Source organism: Cotesia glomerata, linkage group LG7 (genome assembly GCF_020080835.1).
Source record: "Cotesia glomerata isolate CgM1 linkage group LG7, MPM_Cglom_v2.3, whole genome shotgun sequence".
Lineage (NCBI taxonomy): Eukaryota > Metazoa > Arthropoda > Insecta > Hymenoptera > Braconidae > Cotesia > Cotesia glomerata.
The window spans coordinates 14,424,954-14,449,023 of record NC_058164.1 but is presented as its reverse complement, the minus strand read 5'-3'; the positions used below and the strand labels follow the sequence as shown (position 1 = coordinate 14,449,023).

Genomic DNA, 24,070 nt, shown 5'->3' with positions numbered 1-24,070 from the left:
TCTCTGAAGGTCTTTGAAGCAAATCGCGTAACAAAAATTCAAACTCTTTGCAGTAAAGTCGAATGGCGACATGTTAGAACCAAAGACAATCCGGCAGATTGTTTATCTAGAGGTCAACTTCCTTCTGAATTCTTAAATAACAAAATGTGGTTAGAAGGTCCCACGTGGCTCTCACAGGACTCTCTTAATTGGCCTAACTTAAAGCCTGCTGTTCCTTCCGAACTTCCAGGTACTCGAAAAATTACCTGTTTATTAGCCACTACTGAGAATTTGTTTAAACGATTTTCATCATATTCCAAACTTATAATTTCCCTTTCTTATTGTTTACGAATGTTAAAAATAATGCCTTCAAATACAAATCTTTAAGCGTAGAAGAAAAATTATCAACTGAAATAAAAATCTTGACTATGATTCAAAACGAACAATATCATTATGAAATCGAACAAATTAAGGAAACCGGAGAGACTAAGAACTTACGATTGCGATGTCTCAATCCATTTATCGATTCAGATGGACTACTGAGAGTAGGAGGTCGTTTGAAACATGCTCCTATATCTTTTTCAAAGAAACATCCTATTTTATTACCTTCACGTCATTATGTTACCGATTTAATTATTAGAGAAACACATGAAAAATTATACCATTCAGGTATACAGAGTACGCTTTCAAATCTTAGACACAAATTTTGGCTACTAGACGGTAAAAACCAGATCCGTAAAATTGTAAAAAATTGTGTCACATGCATTCGACATCAGCCTGTAATACTGCAAGGTAAAATGGCTAATTTACCTAGATCTCGAGTCACCGAATCAGCGGCATTTTCCCACGTGGGTGTAGACTACTTTGGACCGCTCTTTATTAAAGAACGTAAATTCAGAAACAGAACAAAAATTAAAGTCTATGGATGCGTCTTTGTTTGCATGGCTACTAAAGCTATACATTTAGAAATTGCTAGCGATTTAACAACAGAAGGTTTTCTCGGGGCATTTGGTCGTTTCATTGGTCGACGAGGAGTTCCAACTCACGTCTATTCGGACAATGGTACTAATTTTGTAGGCGCAAATAATCAATTGAGAGAATTGTATGTGTTATTTAATTCAAAATCCCATCAAAATTCCGTTAACGAATATGCTGTACGCAAAAACATTATCTGGACGTTCAATCCTCCACTATCTCCTCATTTTGGTGGTATTTGGGAAGCAGCGGTAAAATCCTTCAAACACCACTTTAAACGAGTGGTAAAAGACCAACTTCTCACTTTCGAAGAATTGAATTCTCTAACCATCCAAATAGAATCTATACTAAATTCTCGTCCTCTCTGTTCTCTATCTAGTGATCCTAATGATCCTATTGCCTTGACGCCTGCTCATATTTTAATAGGACGTCCTCTCACAATGCTGCCTGAAAATGATTTTTCTGATGTTCCAGATAACAGACTCAATGTTTGGCAATTCATTATCAAGGCTAGACAAGACTTTTGGAGACGTTGGTATTTGGAATACCTCCATGAACTTCAAATTCGGCAAAAATGGCATTCCTCTCAAGGAGAAATTTCAATCAATCAAGTCGTCTTATTGATGGATAAAAACCAACCATGTATGCGGTGGCAGCTGGGAGTGGTGGTCGACATTCATCCAGGAGATGATGATGTGACAAGAGTAGCTTCAATCCGAACGGCTCAAGGGATATACAAACGAAATATCACTCTACTATGTCCTTTACCAATCAATTCTTGAATTTTATAAAATCAAACATTGTAATCATGTAATGTAACTAATTGTAAACACTATTCATACCATCTTGCTCAGCCTTCGCAACGGGGGGAGTATGTTTAACCGATAGAAAAAACATTCAATAGAAATTTATATGAGGAGTTGCGCCTTCGGGCTTGATCGCTCCAACTCGTGTAAATTCGTGTCACACCATGGCTGTCGCTCATGCGCGCCCTGGTTAGCGGGAGAGAAGCCGGCTCGCGTGGCGGGCGAAAAGCAGTTGTGCTTGGACGCTTGTACTAGTACGACTACTCTGTGTCAATCGTTTTCTGATTTATCACGTATAATACGCATTTACTTTAACACTTAAAATTTTCATTAAATATTATTAGTTTCATTAATTTCAATTACCAATTAAATTCTCGAATCATTAAATTTCATTAGTAATTATTCAGTGAGTTAAATAAATCAAAATTAATAAGTGACGCCACGCGGTTATTACGCGCCATATTGAGAAAGGATTGCATCAGCCACGCGGCTTTAGTCAATCCATAGTTAATACGCAATACTTATAATAAATTACATTAAATATGTAAATTCATCGTTCGACATTTAACCATCATTCTATCAAATCAAATGTCATCAATTATTCAATTCTGACGTCAAATTATCTAATTAGTTCCTACACTAATAATTATAATCTATCAGTATTTACACTGACGTTGTACGTCGATTACTTAGTATTGCACTATCAATCGACTCTAGTTAACTTAAAAGTTAGCGTCAATTCACGAATTCTGAATTAATACATTTTGCGTTTCTAAGAAGGTTGAGCTCACCTCGTGTTGATTGCGACGGCAATTTACACACAGTCTTATTCGCACTACACGCTTTGCGTTCTTACTTGTACATTTTTTCATTCGAGGAGGTTTTTTCTCAGTGCAACTGAGTTTTCCTCCTCTGGGGATAAATAAATCTTCATTTTATTCCCCTACAAATCGACGCACAATTTATTTAATATCCTAATCCCAAATTAACTATAATTTTTAAAACAATTACGGAAACTATCCTAAGTGGATAGTTTTCGACAAAACACATGAGAAGACAAGAAAGGTTGGCCCGACTGTCCCCATGAATCAAGAGCCGATAGATGACTAACAGCACAAACATCAATCCAAGTATTCGCATCAGCAGTGTGATTAGTCGGCTGCAGTGGAACAATATTCATTCCATTTCTTGTAAAGAAGTCTCGTAATCTAACTGCCTTATCATTATTCACTAATAAGTCCGCATTAAAGTCACCAAGGACGCACACAAACTTGTAATTAATCATTCTAGTCTTAAAGTCATCTTCAAACGTGCACATGTGGCCTGCTTTTGGCGGCCGATAAACTATAGCAACCAGAATCTTGTGCTGAGATGGACCCCATACTTCTGCGATTAGGTATTCTGGCAAAACAACCTCTCCAGCTCCAGCTGACGAGCTAAGAAGACAAGCATCAAGCTCATTCCGGATGTAGAGCGCAACTCCACCACCTCGTTTACTATGTCGATCAACACGCAACATAGTGTAGCCTGGCAGGTCGACCTGGTAGATAATAATAATAATAATAATAATAATAATAATAATAATAATAATAATAATAATAATAATAATAATAATAATAATAATAATAATAATAAGCGGTGCTTGCTACGTGGCCTCCAAGCGGCGCATCGCGGGAAACGCAGACCATAACAACAGGTCTGTAGGCGAACGACGTAGCCGATGCAGTGGGCCAACTACCCACTGCATTGAAATACTGAGTTACAACAAGACGTAATCTCAGAAGTGCTCCCCACAACCGGTTCTTTTCGGATGAGGACCATTCATCAGGTGGGAGGAGCACGCCGGACCCGATGAACGATGACGACCCTGGCGCTTTAAGGACTTACTTTAAGTGGACGGAGGAACTACGAGTCGACCTCTTGGTGTGCTACCAACGTAGCGAGCCAGGGGTGAGTGAAAGAGTATGGCCCGGATGCACACTCTTTGGAGTGATATGCACCCGGAGCTAGAGCATTTTACGCCTAAACACCTGCGTAATTATGCCGCTTATCTTCGGCGTAATAGAAGATCGCTTGTGCCGGATAGAAGGCAGTCTAATAGACTTTCCTTTCCGGCGCAATTACACCAAGAGCGACGCCGTTCCTCCTTGGATGACAACAATCCCTTTATAGGACGGCAAGTAAGTATATCTAAAAAGATAACTTACTCCCAACAACAGCTAGAAGCGGTAAATGAAGATCTCCGTGCAAACATCCTGGAGGATTCCACCCTGCTCACTGTGAGCCAGGTTGTGTATGGTGCAGCAGTTTCGGCTTTTCCGAGAGAGAGACATTGTCTCTCGATCGAGGCAAGGTTGAGACAGCGCATCTCACAACTTGGACTCAAAATTGACAGATCCCGGAAACAGGTCTCCCGCATTCAGTGTGTGATTGAGTTTGAAACAACTCAAAGAGCATACACGCCTCGAATTCGGCGCATTGCTGCTGAACTTCGGTGGCGTCATCACACACTGAATAAGAGTACTCTTCTTGTCATCAATAAATTGCGGGCTCTAGTGACTGCCAAAAAGTCACTAGAGAAAAGGCTGAAGCGGTTGGTCGACAACTCGTTGTTTCGATCCAGCCCTTCACGCTTTCTGACACCAAAGACCGATGTTACCGGGAATTATCCAACACCTGAGCGGGTGGAAGCTTTTTGGACTGAGTTGTATGGAGATCAACCAAACGTGAACGCCAATACTCCAGCTCTGCACGACTTTAAAGCATTCTGTCGGGAACACCGTAGACAGAATGCTGATGAAGAGAGCCCTGCAGTCAGTGTGAATGAAGTTCGTTCAGCTCTAAATGGCAGCAAAAATTGGGCTGCCCCGGGACCAGATGGCATAAATGTCTTTTGGTGGAAGAAGTTTACTTCTACCCACCTCCATCTGGCCCGTATATTTACATCGTACATTAGAGCTGACGAACCGATTCCAGACTGGCTCGTGGAAGGGCGAACCGTACTGATACCAAAAAAAGGTGACTTGTCTGACCCAAAGAATTACAGGCCTATCACCTGCTTGAATGCGGTTTATAAAATTTTTACAAAAATTTTAAACAACCGTATTTTGCATGAGATAGAACCTGTATGGCAACAGATATATGAACAGCGTGGCAGCAAAAGAGGCCTGTCAGGTTGCAAAGAGAACTTGATAGTTGATCGATGTGTCACACAAGATGCGATCTACTACCAACGCAACCTGTCAATGGCCTGGATCGACTATCGCAAGGCATTTGACTCAACTTCTCATGAGTTGATTTTATATCTCCTCAAATGCCTGGGGGTCAATCCTGAAATAGTGGAATGCATTCGGCGTACAATGCAGCTCTGGCGAACGCGTTTTCACATTGGAAGTGGAAACGCATTGCACATAACCGGAGTTGTAGAGTACAAACGAGGGGTCTTCCAAGGTGATTCCTTGAGCCCTCTGCTGTTTTGCATCTCACTGCTGCCTATATCTGTTGCTCTCCGTAAAACTCGTGGGTACTCTGTGGGGCCTCCAGGTGATCGAAAATACTCGATTACCCATCTGCTTTATATGGATGACCTGAAGCTGTATAGTGCTGATGAAGATCATCTACAGGCGGCCCTTAACATCGTAGCAGAGTACACGCGGGATGTCGGAATGTCTTTTGGGTTGGACAAGTGTGCGGTCGTACATCTGGCGAGGGGTAAGTGCTCTGTTACGGGTGATGATGTCGAGTTGGTAGATGGGAGCGTTTTAAGACAATTAGACGCCGGAGAGTTGTATAGATATCTAGGAATGGAAGAGCACCGCATGCATGCGGTCTCCGAAGTCCAAGCAACTCTCCGTAGCGAGTATGTTAGGAGACTCCGGAAAATCTGGTCCTCCGAACTTTCCGGCAAAAATAAAGTCTCCGCTACTAACACGCTCGCTGTCCCAGTCTTACTATACTCTTTCGGTATCTTAAAATGGGCCCGAAAGGATCTGCGAGATCTCGACATCAGAACCCGTAAGACTATCAACATGAACCGGAGCATGCACCCCAATTCATCAGTCGCCAGATTATACCTCTCCCGGTCAATCGGTGGGAGAGGTTTGCAGAGCTTGGAGCGGCTTCACGATCGTTTAGTCCTGGGTTTAACACACGAAGTTGTCAATTTCACTGCAGATGAGGATGACTTTCTTATGCAAATTGTTCATAAACATGAGAATGCGCATGAGGGGTCGTTCTTATATAAGGCAGCAATATATGCGGCAAGAACCCTTGGTCTTGGAGAAATAAACGCTCTTATGGAACTCCGAAAGGAGGAATTCAAGAGCGTCATCAGGAACGCCGAGGAAAAACTACTCCTAGGCAAACTGATGGACAAGTCTATGCACAGCGTGTTCTTCAAACACGTGCGTGATCATGGCTTGTCCGCCCAGCTGACGTTTTCCTTCTTAAAGTCAGCTGGCCTGATGTCCGAGACTGAAGGGTTCATATTTGCTTGCCAAGATGGTGTCATTAACACTCTAGAGTACCGTAGCAAGGTGCTCCAGGTGCAGCTTCCGGACACGACCTGCAGGGCGTGTAAACAACATCCAGAGACGCTTATGCACATTTTGTCAGCATGTCCTGTGCTGGCGAGAGGTGCATACATCCAGCGTCACAATGCTGCCCTGAGAGTACTGTACTACTATCTTCGTCACCGCTACGGTATTGACGTGACACCGGTGCTGCCTTATCTGCCAGGAGATATTCCCCAGGTTGTTGAGAATGACAGTTGCAAAATTTATTGGAACATGCCGTTTGCAACAACTCGGCGGATAGATCACAACAAACCTGATATTGTGCTCTTCGACAAGGCTACTCGTGACATTTATGTCATTGAGTTCTCGGCCCCGGCTGAATACAACATCTCAGCCAAAGAAGAGCACAAAAAACAAATATATCAGGATCTCCTGTTTGAAATTGGCAAACTTTACCCAGGTTACCGTGTCAAGCTCGTCGTCCTGATTGTTGGCGTCCTCGGAGGGATGAAACAGTCTTTTGTATCCTCACTTGCCAGAGTTCCAGCTTGCTCATCAAAAGCTGAATTCTTGGCGGTCAGGATGCAGAAGGCTGTCATACTAGGTTCCCTCCGTCTACTTAGGAAAATGACTTTGGCCTGCTGTGATCACTAACCGCCTTGTTGTGCGGAGTGGTCCAGCAGTAACGGATGGAGCTCAGGCTGGGCCCTCGGAGAATCGGACTCCGGGGACAACCCCCCTGAGCATTTAATAACATTTAATAACATAATAATAATAATAATGATTAATTAAAAAATCAAAACACAGCATAAATGTACAGCTATTATGCAAGTAAGTATTAATAAGAAATTGAATTCTTTAAAGTAAAAATAAAATATTAACTAATAATAATTATTTAATAATAATAAAATATATTTTGTTATTCTTATTTTTATATATTTGACATCTATATATGCTAAAAAATAAATATTTACATATACACATATAAATATTTACATATAAACAGTAAAATATACATATTTATATACATAATATTTCTATTTACAAATCATATATACATATATACAAACAATAACAAAATAAATAAAAAATTTCAGAAATATTTTTTTATTATAATTAATTTAATATTAGAATTCGAAAAATAATTAGATGTCTGTTTATTTCAGTACTATAATTTTATTTAATCCCGCTCTTAATTATTAATTCATTTAATAAAAAAAAATATTTTTCTTAATTTATTCGCAAATAATAGTAGCTACTAACTCAAACACATAAATAGGCACACAATCTTTTATTATATTTATATACAAATACTTGGCGATTATGTTAAAATGTCTAATCGGCTATAGATTTGTACTTTTCTCCTACACATATATTAATATGCATACATGTATACTCACCCGCCACGCTGCTTGCGATCGCAATTTGTTCGATTCCCAAACAATAGAAAACTCCGATTGAATCCGCGTCAACGCAACCTTACTTATTTACAATCTCTTTTATTTATAACTTAATATTATTGTTGGCAATTATTTTATATAATTAAATTATATAAAATGCCGTGGAAGTGTGCTGTGTTAGGATGTTCATCCGGAAAAAATGACCAGAGTCATTATTTTCCGAAGGATGAGATCCGTGCATTGACATGGAGGGAGATGATTAAGTGCGAGCCTCATTTATATGATGTTTCATCTGAAAATCTTTATAAATATCGCATATGCTATCAACATTTTTCAGATGCAATGATTAAATTAACTGGCGTACGAAGATGTCTAATTAAAGACGCTTACCCGGACGTTAATGTTAATGCTATTACTCGTGACGTTAATGGGAATTCCACTTTGCAGTTTTGTGATTTAAGTGGGATTTCTGACACTAATGCTGCTGATATGGAAGTGCGTAATTCTAGTGTAAATAATTCAGATGTATCCATGTTATCTGTATCTAATGATGACATTGTTCAAGATGCTGTCTGCAGTTTGCCGTCTGCAGTCGATGACAATGAAAACCCTAGCAGTGTTAATAATTATAATGACAATAATAATCTTAATAGTGTAAATAATTATGATAACAATGGTAATCCTACTAGTGTAAATAACTATAGTGTAAATAACAGTAATAATAATAATATTAATAACATTGTTGATAATAGCTCAGCTTATCAGCTTAAAATTGCGAGCTTAACTGAAGCTCTCCGTGTGCAGAAAATTAAAACTTCTGTTGTCATGTGTAAATATAAAAAAAAAATGTAAAGAAGTCAAACGATTAAAAAAATCGTTACTGCTGACTGATAATTCATCGCTGTCAGCGATTCAGAATATTTTCATCCAAATGCAGTTTGAAAACACTGGAAAAAATCCACAGATAAAGCTTACGATTATTTTAATTATATAAATTTTTATACAGAAAGAAAAAAATCTTGACTGAAGGGTAAATTTTATTGCTGCAAAATAATTTCGATTTGCCTCAAAATTATTTTGAAGTAAGAATTTTTTTTTTTCTGTATATATAGATTGTTTCTCGTAAAATTTTACATTAGCTTATCTCTTTTACTATTTTAGGCTAGACGTTTTTCAACACCGCAGAAGCTGTTGTCATTGATCATACACGAACGGTCTCCAACGGCTTATAAGCTATTGTCTGATCTGTTTGTTCTTCCTAGTCCTGGAACTTTGAAAAAAGTTCTTGACAGGATGAACTTCGACACAGGAATAGCTCCAGTTATTGCACGTCACCTACGTAATGAAGGTGAACGTCTGGCATCTTCATTGGATAGATATGTGACAATAATTTGGGATGAAGCTGCAACAGCACCGCATTTGGATTACGATCATTCAAAAGATAAAATTTTTGGATTCGAAGATTTTGGATACAAGAGGACAATTAAATTTGCCGATCATGTCATTGTGGTTGCTGCTCATTCGGCAAATCGTGATGATTGGTTTGTCCCTATCTATCATGGGTTTTGTGAAGGTCAAACTAATCCACCCGAATTAATTAGGATTATCAAATTAGTATTCGATAAAGTAATTGATTGTGGACTAGTTCCCGTGGCGACGGTTTGTGACCAGGGAACCAATAATGTTAAGGCTGTAAAAGATTTAATTTTACAGTCTAACAGATTAAGGTTACAACAAAAACAAAATCCAGGTAAAAAATTCAAATATATTTTTTTCTATACGAACTTCATTGTTTATTATTCTCTTCAACAATTATGTATAATTTTACAAATATCACTCATTCTTTCCAGATAATACTATTCTATGGCGTGGTTTGGAAATTGTTCCGTTGTTCGATAGTCCTCATCTGACAAAGGGTTCTCGAAACAATTTACTGACCAAAAAACTGGAGTACGTGCACAACGCTAAGGCGCAGCGTGAATTTTTGAAGTGAAACTTCTTTGCGCGCGTTGAGGGTAAAATTTCAAGGTCGCGTCACAATAATAATAATATGAGCGTCACAATAATCATAATATGAGCGTCACATTAAAGGACGCATATATGTACGTAGTCGGAGAGAAAAAGATAAAGATATAAAGGAAAACTATACTTTTACACTATAGAAATGTTATTTTCATATGCGCATGCGTTGTATTTTAGACTGTAGGTACACTGCTCTTAAATATTATTATTATTATGTATTTTATAACCTCGTGTTTGTTTATACTGTTTTATTCATTCAGATATTTTTATAGTAACTATTGGTAAATATTTATTGTTCGTTGACAGTTAATAAGAAATCCTTGTTGATCAAGCAGTTGTTCGCAGTAAGTAATACTTTATTTATTTCTTTTTTCATTAATACTTATTATTAGATTTGAAATAAATGTATATCAAGTAAGGTATACATTATTTAACTGATGTAATGTTAATAATATATTTATTTTTTTATATTTAATTGAATAATTAATTGTTTTAATAATTACATTTTTCTTTTTATTTTGATCACATGAATATGCGCAAAGTACCATGTATAACCTACATTCTCTATATTGCATTCTATATAATATTTATACTATCACTGTTGCCTGTCATTAATTAAGTTCATTATCTATTTTTATTGTTATTCAATTTTATTTTAGTAATTAAAAATTTCAAAAAATAAAATTATAAATTCTTTTTATTTTAGTTTAGTGTTTAAATAAAATTACTATATAACATAACGCATATGTAGTAAATTCGAAAATTTCTAATTTTATTTTATTTTCAGAAAATTTAACTACATACATTGATCAACAATCTATTAGCTGCACTCCGATGTCACCTAGAAAAAAACGTAAAACACCAGCAGAACGTACTCGTGAATATAGAGCTCGGAAGAAGGCCCGAGAAAATCCTGCAAATCCAGAGCCATCTTGCCCTACGTCGATTGATGTTCAAGTTGAAGTACATCAGGAAAATTCTGTTTCGGATCCACCAAGAAAGTCAAAAACACCAGCAGAACGTATTCGTGAGTGTAGAGCCCGGAAGAAGGCCCTAGAAAATTCTGCAATTTCAGAGCCAACCTGCTCTACGTCGATTGATGTTCAAGCTGAAATACATCAAGAAAATTCTCTTTCGGATTTACCAAAAACGTCAAGAACACCAGCTGACCGTAGTCGTCAGTATAGAGCTCGGAAAAAATCTACGATGGTCCTTAAAAACTCAGTACTAAATGCTCCATCTACTGAAACCTTTTCAACAGATAATCCGTGTACTAGGGATCAAGAGGGTGCAATTTTATCTGAAGCAGATTTTATTATTAGAGACATTCCAAATACTACAACGACGCCAAGTATCAATAACGTTACGAGAGGCTTCCAGGCTAATGATTTGCGTGTACCTTATTCTACTTTTTATCATCATAAAAAAGCTCATGAAGAGTTTAAGACTAAATTCATCAATAACCCGTTTGGACATATTTGCTCAGTCTGTGATAGGTTGTGGTTTAAAAGAGATCTCAAATCTGCATCTAATCAACATTAACAGATTTTAAATACAATTCTTCCTCTTACATCTATAAAGAAGATTGCTTTATGCACTACGCGCTTTACATCATTGAATAAAGATAAAATTCCAATGCTGTCAGTGTATAACGGGTTTAAATATCCACAAATCCCCGATCATTTACCACCATTGGATATTTTATCCGAAAGACTCATTTCACCTCGTCTTCCTTTTATGCAGATTCAACGTTTAAGGCATGTGAATGGTCAGTACGGAATTTTAGGACAAGTTATTAATGTTCCAGTATGCGTTGATACAATGATGAAAAGTCTACCAAGAAACGTTGATGACGATTACTGTATTAATGTTCATATTAAACGAAAAAAAATTCATAGATCCAGTTATTTACACGGTATGATTAACAAGCGTACTATAAAAGCTTGGTTACAATTTTTGTTAAAATCTCCACTTTATATAATGTATGAAATAACATTAGATCAATCATTTTTCGAAAATGACTCAATCCCAACTAACGTTCCTCTAGAAGATATAAGTGAACACATACCCATTGAAGAGAGTTTAACTGCTCAACAACATACACTGTTATGGAATGAGGATCAATACTTACGTATTGCACCAGGAGAACAAAATACTCCACGGAGTTTGTTGTTCGATGAACATGCGGAAGAGCTTTCATTCCCATCCATTTACTTGGGTCAATTTCGGAACTTCAGAGAAGGAGTTAAGGCAACACCATTCACAATAGCTTCAAGTGAATTACGAAGATCTGATCGTCGAGTTGTAACACCGTATCATCTTTTATATGTTGCAATGAAAATTATGCGATTAAAAGTTCGTGATTTTCTTACTATTGCGTTTAAACATGTTGGTAAAAATACAGCAGTCACTCGACAACAAATTGAGGACGAACAATATATTAATAACTGTATCGAAACCAACCTTGCTTTTCTTCGATCAATTCCAAATTCGACATGGTATTGGTCTAATCGTAAAAAAGACCTTTTTGCTATGATTAGGCAAATTGGTAAACCAACAATTTTTTTGACAATTAGTGCTAATGAAATCGGCTGGACGGACTTAATTCAAAAATTGTACAAATTAAAACGTTGTGGAGTCGACATTACACTAGAAGCTGCCGAAAACTTGCATTATCTGGAGAAAACAACTTTAATTAATGAGGATGCTGTAACTTGCGCGATTCACTTTAACAAGTTAGTGAATGTTTTGGTTACTATTTTGCAATCAAAAAAATTTATTCCTTTTGGGAAATATTACGTTGTAGATTACTTCAAGAGGATTGAATTCCAACATCGCGGAAATCCACACGCTCACATGTTACTAGGGTTGAATAACGCTCCGGTGGATGCTCTAAATAATAACAAAATTGATGCTATAGCATTAATTGATTACTTAATTTCAGTCTCATCTGAAGAAGCATCAGGTAACATGAAACTTCAGATCCACAAGCACACATTTACGTGTTTTAAAAAAATTGTTGCCAATAGACCACAGAAGTGCAGGTTCGAGGCTCCTTTTATGCCTTGTCAAAGAACCATTATATTATCACCTATGCAGAAAGAAGAACCGGATTTTCAACATTATTCTAATCATTACAAGAGTATAAGATTAAATCTTGAAAATAAAGACTATCTTGATATGGATGCATTTTATGAAGACAACGATATACATTCAGATGACCACTATCATAATATATTGCGAGCTGAAATCAATAGACCCAGAGTATTTTTAAAACGCCAGCCACATGAGAAATGGCACAATCCATTTAATCCATTTCTTTTCAATATTGTGAAGTCTAACATGGATATTCAATTTATTACGGAAGAGTATTCTTGTGCCGCTTACGTCGCCGAGTACATCAATAAAACCAACAGAGAAGTGAGCCATCTTCAACGTCTCATTATCGAAATTATGAACGAACATCCAGAGTTTGATATTGTTGAAGTTACTCGAAAAATCGGAGTCAATATATTAAATAGTGTAGAGATGACAAGTCAAGAAGCTGCTTGGTATCTTTTACGAGAGCCAACGTCCAAATGTTCCACTGTTGTAACCACTATTTCCACAATGTGGCCTACTGATCGGCAGAGAATCCGAAAAACTCAAAAAGAATTAGACGCAATGGGTGTTGGAGATGATTCAACTGATATTTGGCGTGATGATTGGTTCGACAAATATGAAAAGCGACATCAAGACTTGGAAAATGTCACACTCGCTCAGTTTGTTGCAAAATATACTGTTCAGAGCAACGGAACTTATTTAAAGAGAAATAAACAACGTATTATTCGCTATCGTAACTTTGATATGGCACAAGATTTAAACGAATATAAAAGAGAAATGGTGTCCTTACACTTTCCTTTCCGCAACGAAGATGCAGAAATTCTGTCGGAATTGAAATTCATCCAAATATATGATGAAAACGAGGATTTGATTTTAAATCGTTGACGAGAATTTGAATCAAATCTTGACATTCAAAAGACGATTCAAATTTGTCGCAATTTGTGTCGTAATGATATTAATCTTGCAAATGATGATGTTGAAGATGCAGCGACCAGATGCGCTGAACCTGTTCCATATCAACATTTGTTTCAAAATGCGAATTCAGATATCAATGCTGACATTCGTTTGGCTGTACTGAACAAACTTGGACCCATTGCCAAGAAAAAAGAAAATTTGATGTCAAATGCAGACTTTTGTAAATTGATGAGAATGTCAAACAGCAAACAAATTGAACTGTTACAACATGTAATATCACATCTATTATCTCCAAATAAAAGTCCTCTTCAAATTTTCTTGACTGGCCCAGCTGGTTGTGGCAAAACATTTGTTATCCGACTTATCATAGATATTTATAATCGTTTTACAAATACTGATGGTTTATGCAATGCATACATTGCATGTGCTTCGACTGGTAAAGCCGCTGTAGCAATTGATGGTACCACGGTGCATACAGCATTCAAGATTACTCTTTCAAAGTTACTTCCCTTAAGCATTGAAGTAGCTCGTCAGTATCGAGCACTCTTTAAATTTGTAAAAGTTATAATTATTGATGAAATAAGCATGATTAGTGCTGAATTACTTGGACACATTGATTCACGCTTAAAACAAATTACGAGAAACTTCGACATTAATTTTGGAGGATTGGAGTTTTCCAGAAGTTTTCCAGATTTTTTTTCTTGTTCCGTTTGTTTTTAAATGCAGTTTTCGAAAAAAATTTATTTAGAGCTTTTGTCTATTATTTAACGTAGTTTAACAAAAAAAAAATCAAGTTTTTTTTATGATAACCATTTTTAATTTTCAATATTAGTATTTTTTTATTCCACTTAGAAGTTTTCTGAACACTTCAAAATTTTGAACATGGTGTTATAAAAAATAAGCTTGATTAAAAAAAATTTTTTGAAGTGAAACTTCTTTGCGCGCGTTGAAGGTAAAATTTCAAGGTCGCGTCACAACAGTCATAATAAAAGCGTCACAATAATCATAATATGAGCGTCACAATAATCATGATATGAGCGTTACAATAATCATAATATGAGCGTCACATTAAAGGACGCAAATATGTACGTAGTCGGAGAGAAAAAGATAAAGATATAAAGGAATACTATACTTTTACACTACAGAAATGTTATTTTCATGTGCGCATGCGTTGTATTTTAGACTGTAGGTACACTGCTTTTAAATATTATTATTATTTAACACAATAGAATTAGCATTAAGAAAAGAAACAATTTTTAAATCACTACTGAATTAATAGAATTAATTCCTAGTAAGGAAAGAATAAATAATAGTTTTAAAAAACTAAAAAACACGCTTTATATAGAAAACCAAATTAAAAAATTAGATAAACGGTTGATCCTAAAGGCCATCCCTGCAACTTCCTGCTAATTTCTTATTTAAGAGCTAAAATTGCACTTACTACGTTTTTGAGCTCTTCGAGGAGTTCACTCCTTACGAACGATTATATCGAATATATATATTAGATTTAATATAGATTATATACAGTGATGGATTTACGCCTAGGCCCGCGAGGCCCGAGCCTAGGGCGGCATGATTTGAGGGGCGGCGAAATTTTTGAAATTCCAAAATTCCAGAGACGAAAAAAAGTAAAGACAGTCTCCTTTGAAATTGAGTTCAGATTAATTTTTGTAAAGAATTTTCTCTAGAATATATTATAATTTAATTTTTTTATTTACTTTTCAGTCTATGAATAGTATTTTAATTTTTTAAAAGATCAATTATAGTCTTTATCGAATGATGTTATTTACTTTTTGTTTCATTACTATGAAATTGATCATATGCTTATAAAGCTTTTAAAAATTATTAAATCTTAATAATTTCGCAATTTGTTTTTAACTTTAAATAAAAAGAAGATATGCACGTATTTAATATCATTGCGGTATTTATTTAAATGTCAGAAAATTTATTATTAACATAAATAATTTTTCATGAAAAATATATCCCATTTTTTTCATATTCAATGTTTTGCATTCTCAAACTAATTGAAAAAAAAAATTTGAAATTTTAGTTTTCATCTAAAGTCAGAAAAAAATCTTTCGATATTCTTTATCCAGAATTTCAAAATTATATAAAGTTTATTTATGTAAGCTGATATATATATTAAACCAGTTTACATATATAGTTACATTTATGTGTTTATTATAAGTATAAATAAAAATTTCAAGAATTTTGTTTTCTGAGTGTTTTATTTATGTGATCGTAAATTCAAAACAAGAGCGCTACGCTTAACAGAGGTCTTGACGCGTTTGACTTTGTTTTGTTTAATGCAGAAAACAAAGCATCGCGCTGTAGAAAAAATACAGAAATCGTTCCTGTCATAAATGCTCTTCATGTCTACAAGTCTCGAATCATTTTATTCTGTTTCTTAGTATTAAAAAAATAATTGATTGATAACTTTAAATGAGGTGTTAGTGGTGTTTTTTTATAATTCGGTCATAGTTCTGATTTTATTTTTTAATAGAATATGAGTGGATACCGAAAAAAACTTAGTGGTGCAGAATATCGTAAAAGAAAAACAGAAGAATCTACAAAAATAGACAGTTTACTAAAAAAAATTCCAAAAATATCTAATTTTATTACAAGCTCAACTAATTCTTCTAATAATGACGAACAACCGTCATGTTCATCTGTCGTAAGTATTTTGTTATAATTGTGAATAACTTTTTTTTCGATATGAAGTTTTAATTTCAATAAAGAGTTAATAAATATCAAGTGTCTAAAATTATTTTTTTTATAGCCAGAATTGGAAGAAACTTCAGCACAAGATAATGAAGAAGTACTGTCTAACACTTTTCCATCACAAGATACGAACAGGACGCCATCAAATTTCTCTTCATCACAACATACAGAAGAACTCCAGTCAATAACTGATATTATACGATTTAATAGTGATCCTTTTTTATGGAATTTGAATGAAGAAACACGGGATTTTATAACTATGAACGGTATACCTCGAAATAATAATACGGATTTTAAAAATTCTAAAAATGTATATAATGATAAAACAAGGTATTGTTCCAAAAGTTTATTTCAACGTACATTGAAAAATGGAGAGATTCAACGCCGTGAATGGTTAATTTATTCAGAAACTAAGGGTTCTGTATTTTGTGTTCCATGCTTATTATTCGGTAGAAGTGTTGAAACGAATGCTTTTACTGGTGAAGGATTTCGTGATTGGAAAAACTCAAAAGCACGCCTCGAAGGTCATGAAAATTCTGATTTTCACAAGACTAACGTTAGTTATTTCAAAGCTCGAGCAGTAATTCACGGGCGTGTTGATCAACGTCTAATAAAACAGCTGGATGAGGAAATTACATACTGGAAAAAAATCTTATACCGAGTCATTGCAATTATTAAATCACTAGCAATAAGAGGATTGCCATTTCGAGGAAATTCAGAACGAATTGGAGATCTCCATAATGGAAATTTCTTAGGAACAGTAGAGCTTCTTGTTGAATTTGATCCACTTTTGTCTGAACATCTAAAATTGTACGCGCACCCTGGTAGCGGAAATACATCGTACTTATCGAAAACAATCTATGAAGAAATCATATTATTGATGCAGAATAAAGTATTACAACAAATTTCTAGTGAGGTGCAATCTGCTAAGTATTTTGGTATAATTGTAGATTCTACGCCTGATATTGCACATGTCGATCAGCTTACTATAATTATTAGATATTGAGACACTACAAAATGTCCCGATGTTATCAGCCTGGCGAACTACCACCCAAAATTTTCGTTACCGACACTAGCTAAATTAATGTGTAGCCCCGTGACGTCACAAAACGACACGAGGAGGGAAAAATCAGCTACGAACCTCAAAACTTGAGCGGTGATCGGCACTTCGATCTATCCCCCGGTGTCAACCACCACGCAAAATATTTCTTAGTCATTTTACTACTATTACCACTATTACTGCTATTAGGTGACTACTCACCAAAATCTCAATTAATCTAAAAGTTTACTATTTAATTTAATATTCTGTATTATTTTCTATTAAAATTATTATTTTTCGCATCAGGTGATTACTCACCACGCTCACTAGTATTATTACTAAATTAGTTATAATCTTAAATACAAGTGTTCTGTTTCATAAATATTTCGTTACCGAAATATTATAAGTCTTGTTTAAAGTGTTGATTTGGTGAAATAAAGTTAAGTTTATCGTTATCACCGCTATACACTATTACTAAACTACCACTATTCACCTATTTATTTACTACGACTATCTATCTACAACCTGCCAAAGGGTCAATCAAAGACGAAGGGTCATCGTTGCAGTTAAAATTTGTAAGTAATTAAAATAAATTGACTGGCACGCGTGAGAACTTCTGTCTCAAACTAATAAAATCGTCTAAAGACAAAGACACTCATTGGTTCACGGGAGCGGAATATCCCAGAGCAGCGAATCCTAATTTTTAGAAGTTTAAGCGATTATTTCTTATCCGCGAGATTTAATGGTCTAAATAATTAAATTTTAAATTAAGTAAAATTTAGTGTTTCAATATGTATACGTGATAACGGTGAAATTGTTGAAAGGTTTCTAGAATTTATACCAAATATCAGCCATAAAGCTAAAGATATTGAGAATGCTTTGTTAAAATCTCTAGAAAATAATGGACATAGTGAACTGTCGTGGTCAATCTTATGATAATGCAAGCAATATGTCAGGTATTTATTTAGGCCTTCAGACACGAATCAAAACAATTAATCCTCTAGCAGATTACGTTCTTTGTGCTGTTCATTCTTTAAATTTAGTAGGATCATGTGTGGTTGAATCCGTTACAGAAGCAGTCGATTTTTTTTCTACTTTGCAAGAACTATATAATTTCTTCACTACATCCACCCATCGTTGGGAAATTTTGGTGCAGCGTACAAATTTAAGAATTAAGAGTCTTTCTCAAACTCGTTGGTCTGCTCGACATGATGCCTGCTACGCGTTAGAAAAAGAATGGTCTGCAATAATTGATGCACTGGAATTTATTGCTGAAAGCGAAGATAAGAAACCGACAACACGGTCTGAAGCTACGGGTTGCAGCGAAAGTTGCAGCATTTAGAAACAGCAATTCTAGTCATCGTTTGGAATGTAATTTTAGATCGATTTAATGCTGCTAGTTAGAAGCTTCAAGAATCTCAAGCTGATTTATCATCTGCTGTGCAGATCTATAGTTCTCTGGCTCTATTTCTTCAGGACATGAGAGACAGACAATTTTCAGAATATGAAGGAAAAGCCAAAACACTATCTGGCGTCCAAGATCATTATCGTTATGATACTCGTCGTAAAAAAACTATAAAAATTCAGCCAGATGAGTCACGAGTAAATGAAAGAATACCTTGAGACACTACAAATGTCCCGATTTTATCAGCCTGGCGAACTACCACCCGAAATTTCCGTTACCGACGCTCGCTAAATTAATGTGTAGCTCCCGTGACGTCACAGGACGACACGAGGAGGGGAAAAAACGGTTACGAACCTCAAACCTTGAGCATTGATCGACACTTCGATCTATCTCCCGGTGTCAACCACCACGTTAGATATTTCTTAGTCAATTTACTACTATACCACTATTACCACTATTAGGTGATTACTCACTAAAACTTACTATCAATTAATCCTATATTCCTTTTTTACTACTATTAGGTGACTATTCACCATAATTTACTAATAATTCACTCTTATATTTCTAATATTAAATAATATTCATTCCATTGTTACAAATATTCTATTTTGTTAAGTTACATTACCGAAATACCACAAGTTTATATTAAAAGTGCTTATTTTGTGTAATAAAGTTAAGTTTATTGTTATCACCGCTATACACTATTACTAAACTACCACTATTCACCTATCTATTTACTACGACTATCTATCTACAACCTGCCAAAGGGTCAATCAAAGACGAAAGGTCATCGTTGCAGTTAAAATTTGTAAGTAAGTAAAATAAATTAACTGGCACGCGTGAGAACTTCGGTCTCAAACTAATAAAATCATCTAAAGACAAAGACACTCATTGGTTCACGGGAACGGAATATCCCAGAGCAGCGAATCCTAATTTTTAGAAGTTTAGGCGATTATTTCTTATCCGCGAGGTTTAATGGCCTAAATAATTAAATTTTTAAATTAAGCAAAAAAATTTAGTGTTTCAATGGCGCTCGAACAGGGAAGCTGCCCTCAAATGAATGTCGTCTATTCCCTGTGAAGTTAAAAAAAAAAAATTATAAATTCATTTTCCATAAAACTAAAAATTTAATACTTTACAGAAAATTTATCTAAATAGCAAATTTTTTGTTATAAAAACTACAAAATTTATTTAACTAGTGGAATTTTTGTTATAAAAATTATATAAATTCTCAAATTTAAAAAATTTATTTCCAAGTCGACAAAAATTCTCACGTTCTCATATTAATTCATTTAGTCTCTAAGCATCATAAATCAAAAATATTTCTGTTGTGTGCGTAAATTCTAAAATTGTACAACTATAATCTTATTATTGTAAAGATAATTACGCTGATGTCATTTACTTTATGTTAGCTGAGAAGTACTCTCAGTAAAAATTTAGTAAAATTATTTTTAGTAATAACTTTATCAGTGCATAAATATTTATGAGTATTACAAACCTATTGTCTAGTATACTTTGTGTGTGCCGGGTCTTAAGTCAAAAATACGCTGCATACCTAAACTAAAGTAAAACACAACCCAAGGTCACATCACGCGTATGTCCAAAGAATCGGTTGTCTTATACTACGTTCTGAAACTCCCGAAAATAAAATAAATTCCTTTAGTTTTATTTCTCTACAAAATACCTTTTGTCTATATTAGTTGAGCCAAAACTAAATCTCTTATTTAACTTTATTATTTATAATAAAAATTTAGTGTACAATATTAATTTAATAAAATAAAATAATACCTAGCAAAATGATTCTAAATTAACAAGGGCGCCACCAGGATTTTGTATCTCGGTTCCTGGAACCGGAAACCAGAGCTGAGCTTATAATCTACAGGGAGAGAGAGTGGAGGAAGGTGGTCTGAAAGAAATAAATTTTTATTTAACAAAAATGACCGGTATTTATTTAACAACAAAATATGATAACAACTCGTGCCCTTGCACGTACACCGCTCACTTACAACTAAATTACTTCACGCTTTCCCCCGGAAAGTCGCTACTACAACTTATATCTAACGGAGGATTTCGGGCTAAAACCGGCGACTCCGACTTAGTGCTAGTCTTCCACTCGGCAATTCATCAACAAGTAGAAAACGTCGCACCAAGATTTGATTACCCTACTCGGCAATTCATCAACAAGTAGGGGTCGTCCAAAAAATTCCTAATCCCACAGTACCCTCATACGGAGCGTCTATACTGCGGCTTCTAACTTACTACCGCTGTACCCCACTTGGCGTCTATACAACGGCTTCTATCAAAATTCTTAATCCTGACGGTACCCCCTTATGGAGCATCTATATCGCAGTTTCTAACTTACTGCCGCTGTACCCCACTTGGCGTCTATACAATGGCTTCTAGGACTGTACGAGTTACTCTACTCGGCAATTCATCAACAAGCAGAGAACGCGTACACTCACATACACTTATCCCGCACGATTTTCACACACATAACCCACGCATCTTCACACATACCCTGACTCTACTTTACTTTTATTTTCCGGATTACAAAATTACTCCAAAAATGACAACATTAATTTTTACTAATAATTTTCAGTCATTAGCTCGCAATTAAAATCATAAACAATTTCCACTATTAATAAAACAGAACCTTCAATAACTTTGGATTAAAACGACACCTGAACTTATTTCGAAATTATCGCGAGTTTAATACTCAGTACATTAAATAAATTCTCAGAATATTCTCTATAAAATTAACTAAATTTTCTCGGACGTAATCCACACTGACAATTAGTTTTACAAAGAATTTTATCGGAATGATGATATTAAGTTATTGACAAATTTTCCAAAACGTTCGACGCATAATTTAATGCAATTTCTGCTCGAAATTTAATTATTGATTATATAAAATATTATTATAAAAGTCCATCCATTGATTTAGCGAATGATAAATTCCCGAAATTAATATCCACGTAATTAATTAAATTCTAAGGAATTTTTCCAAGATGATGAAATTACAGTTCTTAATTAATTTTTCATCAAAATGACCCGTGTAATTTTTGACTAGATAATTGTTATTATTGTTATTGTCGATTGGATAATTAATTAACAATAATTTATCTCGAGGTAAAAGATAACTTCCAAAAATTATTCACGGGTAATTCAATTTCGAATTGCGTCGCAATTTCTCAATAATTAATTTTCCAGTAATAAAATAGTTCCCAAAATTATTGTAGATAATTTTCAATTATAAATTATTTTAATAAATGATAACTCCATTGTTATGGATTGTAATAATAGTCCAATTGTTAATTTTGCAAATTACGGCGTAATAAAATTCACAAGGAATTTGCGCGCCAAAAATGGACGCCGGTGTTCGTAACTGCGTAGCACGTTTTGGACCTCGGGTACCGAATACTATGTCGTGTCGATTGGAATAATTCTCGATATTCAGAATTTAATTAATAAAATAAATTTATTTAAACCAACCTAAGATGTTAACAATTATCAATTGATCAAATTAACAAATTAATTACTCACGACTTCCAAACCCAAGAGGTCTAGAACATTCCTCGGGTATAATATCCCCAAGAAGAATGTTCAAACTGCTAACGAACCAAATCAATTGAAATAATTAATTATTATTGAGCAAATTATTATAAACAATTGAATTATCAAAATTTTGATTTAATGAGAAGTAGTAAAATTGATGAGCCGGGTATATGACCCCCTTGGCTCATCAAAGGAATCAAAGTCTCAATACCTATGTAATTTTTGTGCTTTGGGAAACTCAGGCTTCCTTCTTTGGACTGTTTTGGTTAGCGATGTTATTGCGTTGGTCACTGCACTACTTCTAACTCACCGCAGCTACGCGATCAGCCAAGAAACCTAAAATTTCCCCCACTTAATGCTAATGGGTCCTGAAGACCGAGACGCGCCAGTGCTGCGTCGAATAATTATCACGCGTGTGCGGTTTTACCGTCACAGGATAAATAGCCCTGTTACAAAATAATTTATTTTGTTTAACTTTGCAGTTTGAATTTCAAAATAATATTAATCGTTCATTCTAATTATTAAATCGTTATTAAATACTAAGATTCAGTTATTAAATTATTAATATCAAATATCGAATATTTACTTTATCTGGGATTATCTACTTTAATTCGTACGCGTCACCGAAAAATTATTTCTCGAGAAAATCTGGGATTAAAATTCCTGACAGGCGTGTCACTGTAAAATAATCTAAACAGAAGATTAAATAATAGTTAAAATAAAATTTAATTAACATTACAACTATTCATAATGTTTCCTCACACCCCAGTAAATCAGTTCTCGGTACCGATTAGTAATAATGCGAATTTACAAAATCAAAATTTATTAAATTTTAATCCAATTCAAAATTCAAATTCAAGTCTATATTTACAATTACAAGACGATTTACTTGGACTAGAAAATCCGCAAGGTGACATACACAACAGTACTATCAATAATAGCACTGACCCTACAAATGAGACTGACAATAACGCAAGTAGAGTACCTGACCCCAAAGATACAAACAGTGCGACTCAACCCGTCGAGGTAGTAATTAGACAATTAAGAGCCGAAGCAGAAACCTGGAAAACAGCTTGTCAGCAATTGACGTCACCCTTTGCCAGTACCTTAGCTCGAACGATGACTAACACGATAAATAATAATAATCACATCAACGACACATGCATTTCAGCCGCGGGAATTATTCCCGAGTTCAAATTTTTCAGCGGAAAATCACTCCGTGCCGCCCGCACCTGATTTTTTCCATTCGGACATGCTTCCCTACTCTACAGCATCAGCCCCAACGTTTAGTGGGACTGCGCGTTTACCGTACGCGCTTCCACCGCTTGCCCCACCACTCGTACCACCAGTGCCTCAACATGTACCAGCTACACATGTACAGTCTCATACTACGTTACCGCACGTAACACAGACTTACACAGCACCACCGACGCCATACTATGTGTCAGGTACATACGCACATTCACACACTACTGTACCTCACATGACGCATACTTATACAGCACCGATCGCCTCTTTCCATGTGCCTGCGTCACAGACACAGCAACACATACATGCTATTTCAGGCATAGTCCCAAGCGCTACTCCTTCTTATACATACCAGAGTACAGTCGCACCCTTACGGACTAATGACATTT

The 24,070-nt window shown here is 35.4% G+C and overlaps 2 protein-coding genes across 2 annotated transcripts; both read left to right on the top strand.

Moving 5' to 3' along the window:
* On the top strand, nt 1–9,964 carry LOC123268282. The gene is made up of 3 exons (XM_044733236.1): nt 1–229; nt 8,996–9,424; nt 9,525–9,964. Exons 1-3 carry the CDS (start codon nt 145–147, stop codon nt 9,665–9,667), a joined length of 657 nt encoding a protein of 218 aa, XP_044589171.1. The 5' UTR covers nt 1–144; the 3' UTR covers nt 9,668–9,964.
* Nucleotides 9,965–16,219: 6,255 nt separating this feature from the next.
* LOC123269646 lies at nt 16,220–23,669 on the top strand. Its single transcript, XM_044735479.1, has 3 exons — nt 16,220–16,387; nt 16,493–17,364; nt 23,294–23,669. The coding sequence occupies exons 1-3, from the start codon at nt 16,220–16,222 to the stop codon at nt 23,667–23,669; spliced, it is 1,416 nt and encodes a 471-aa protein (XP_044591414.1).
* Nucleotides 23,670–24,070: the final 401 nt, after the last annotated feature.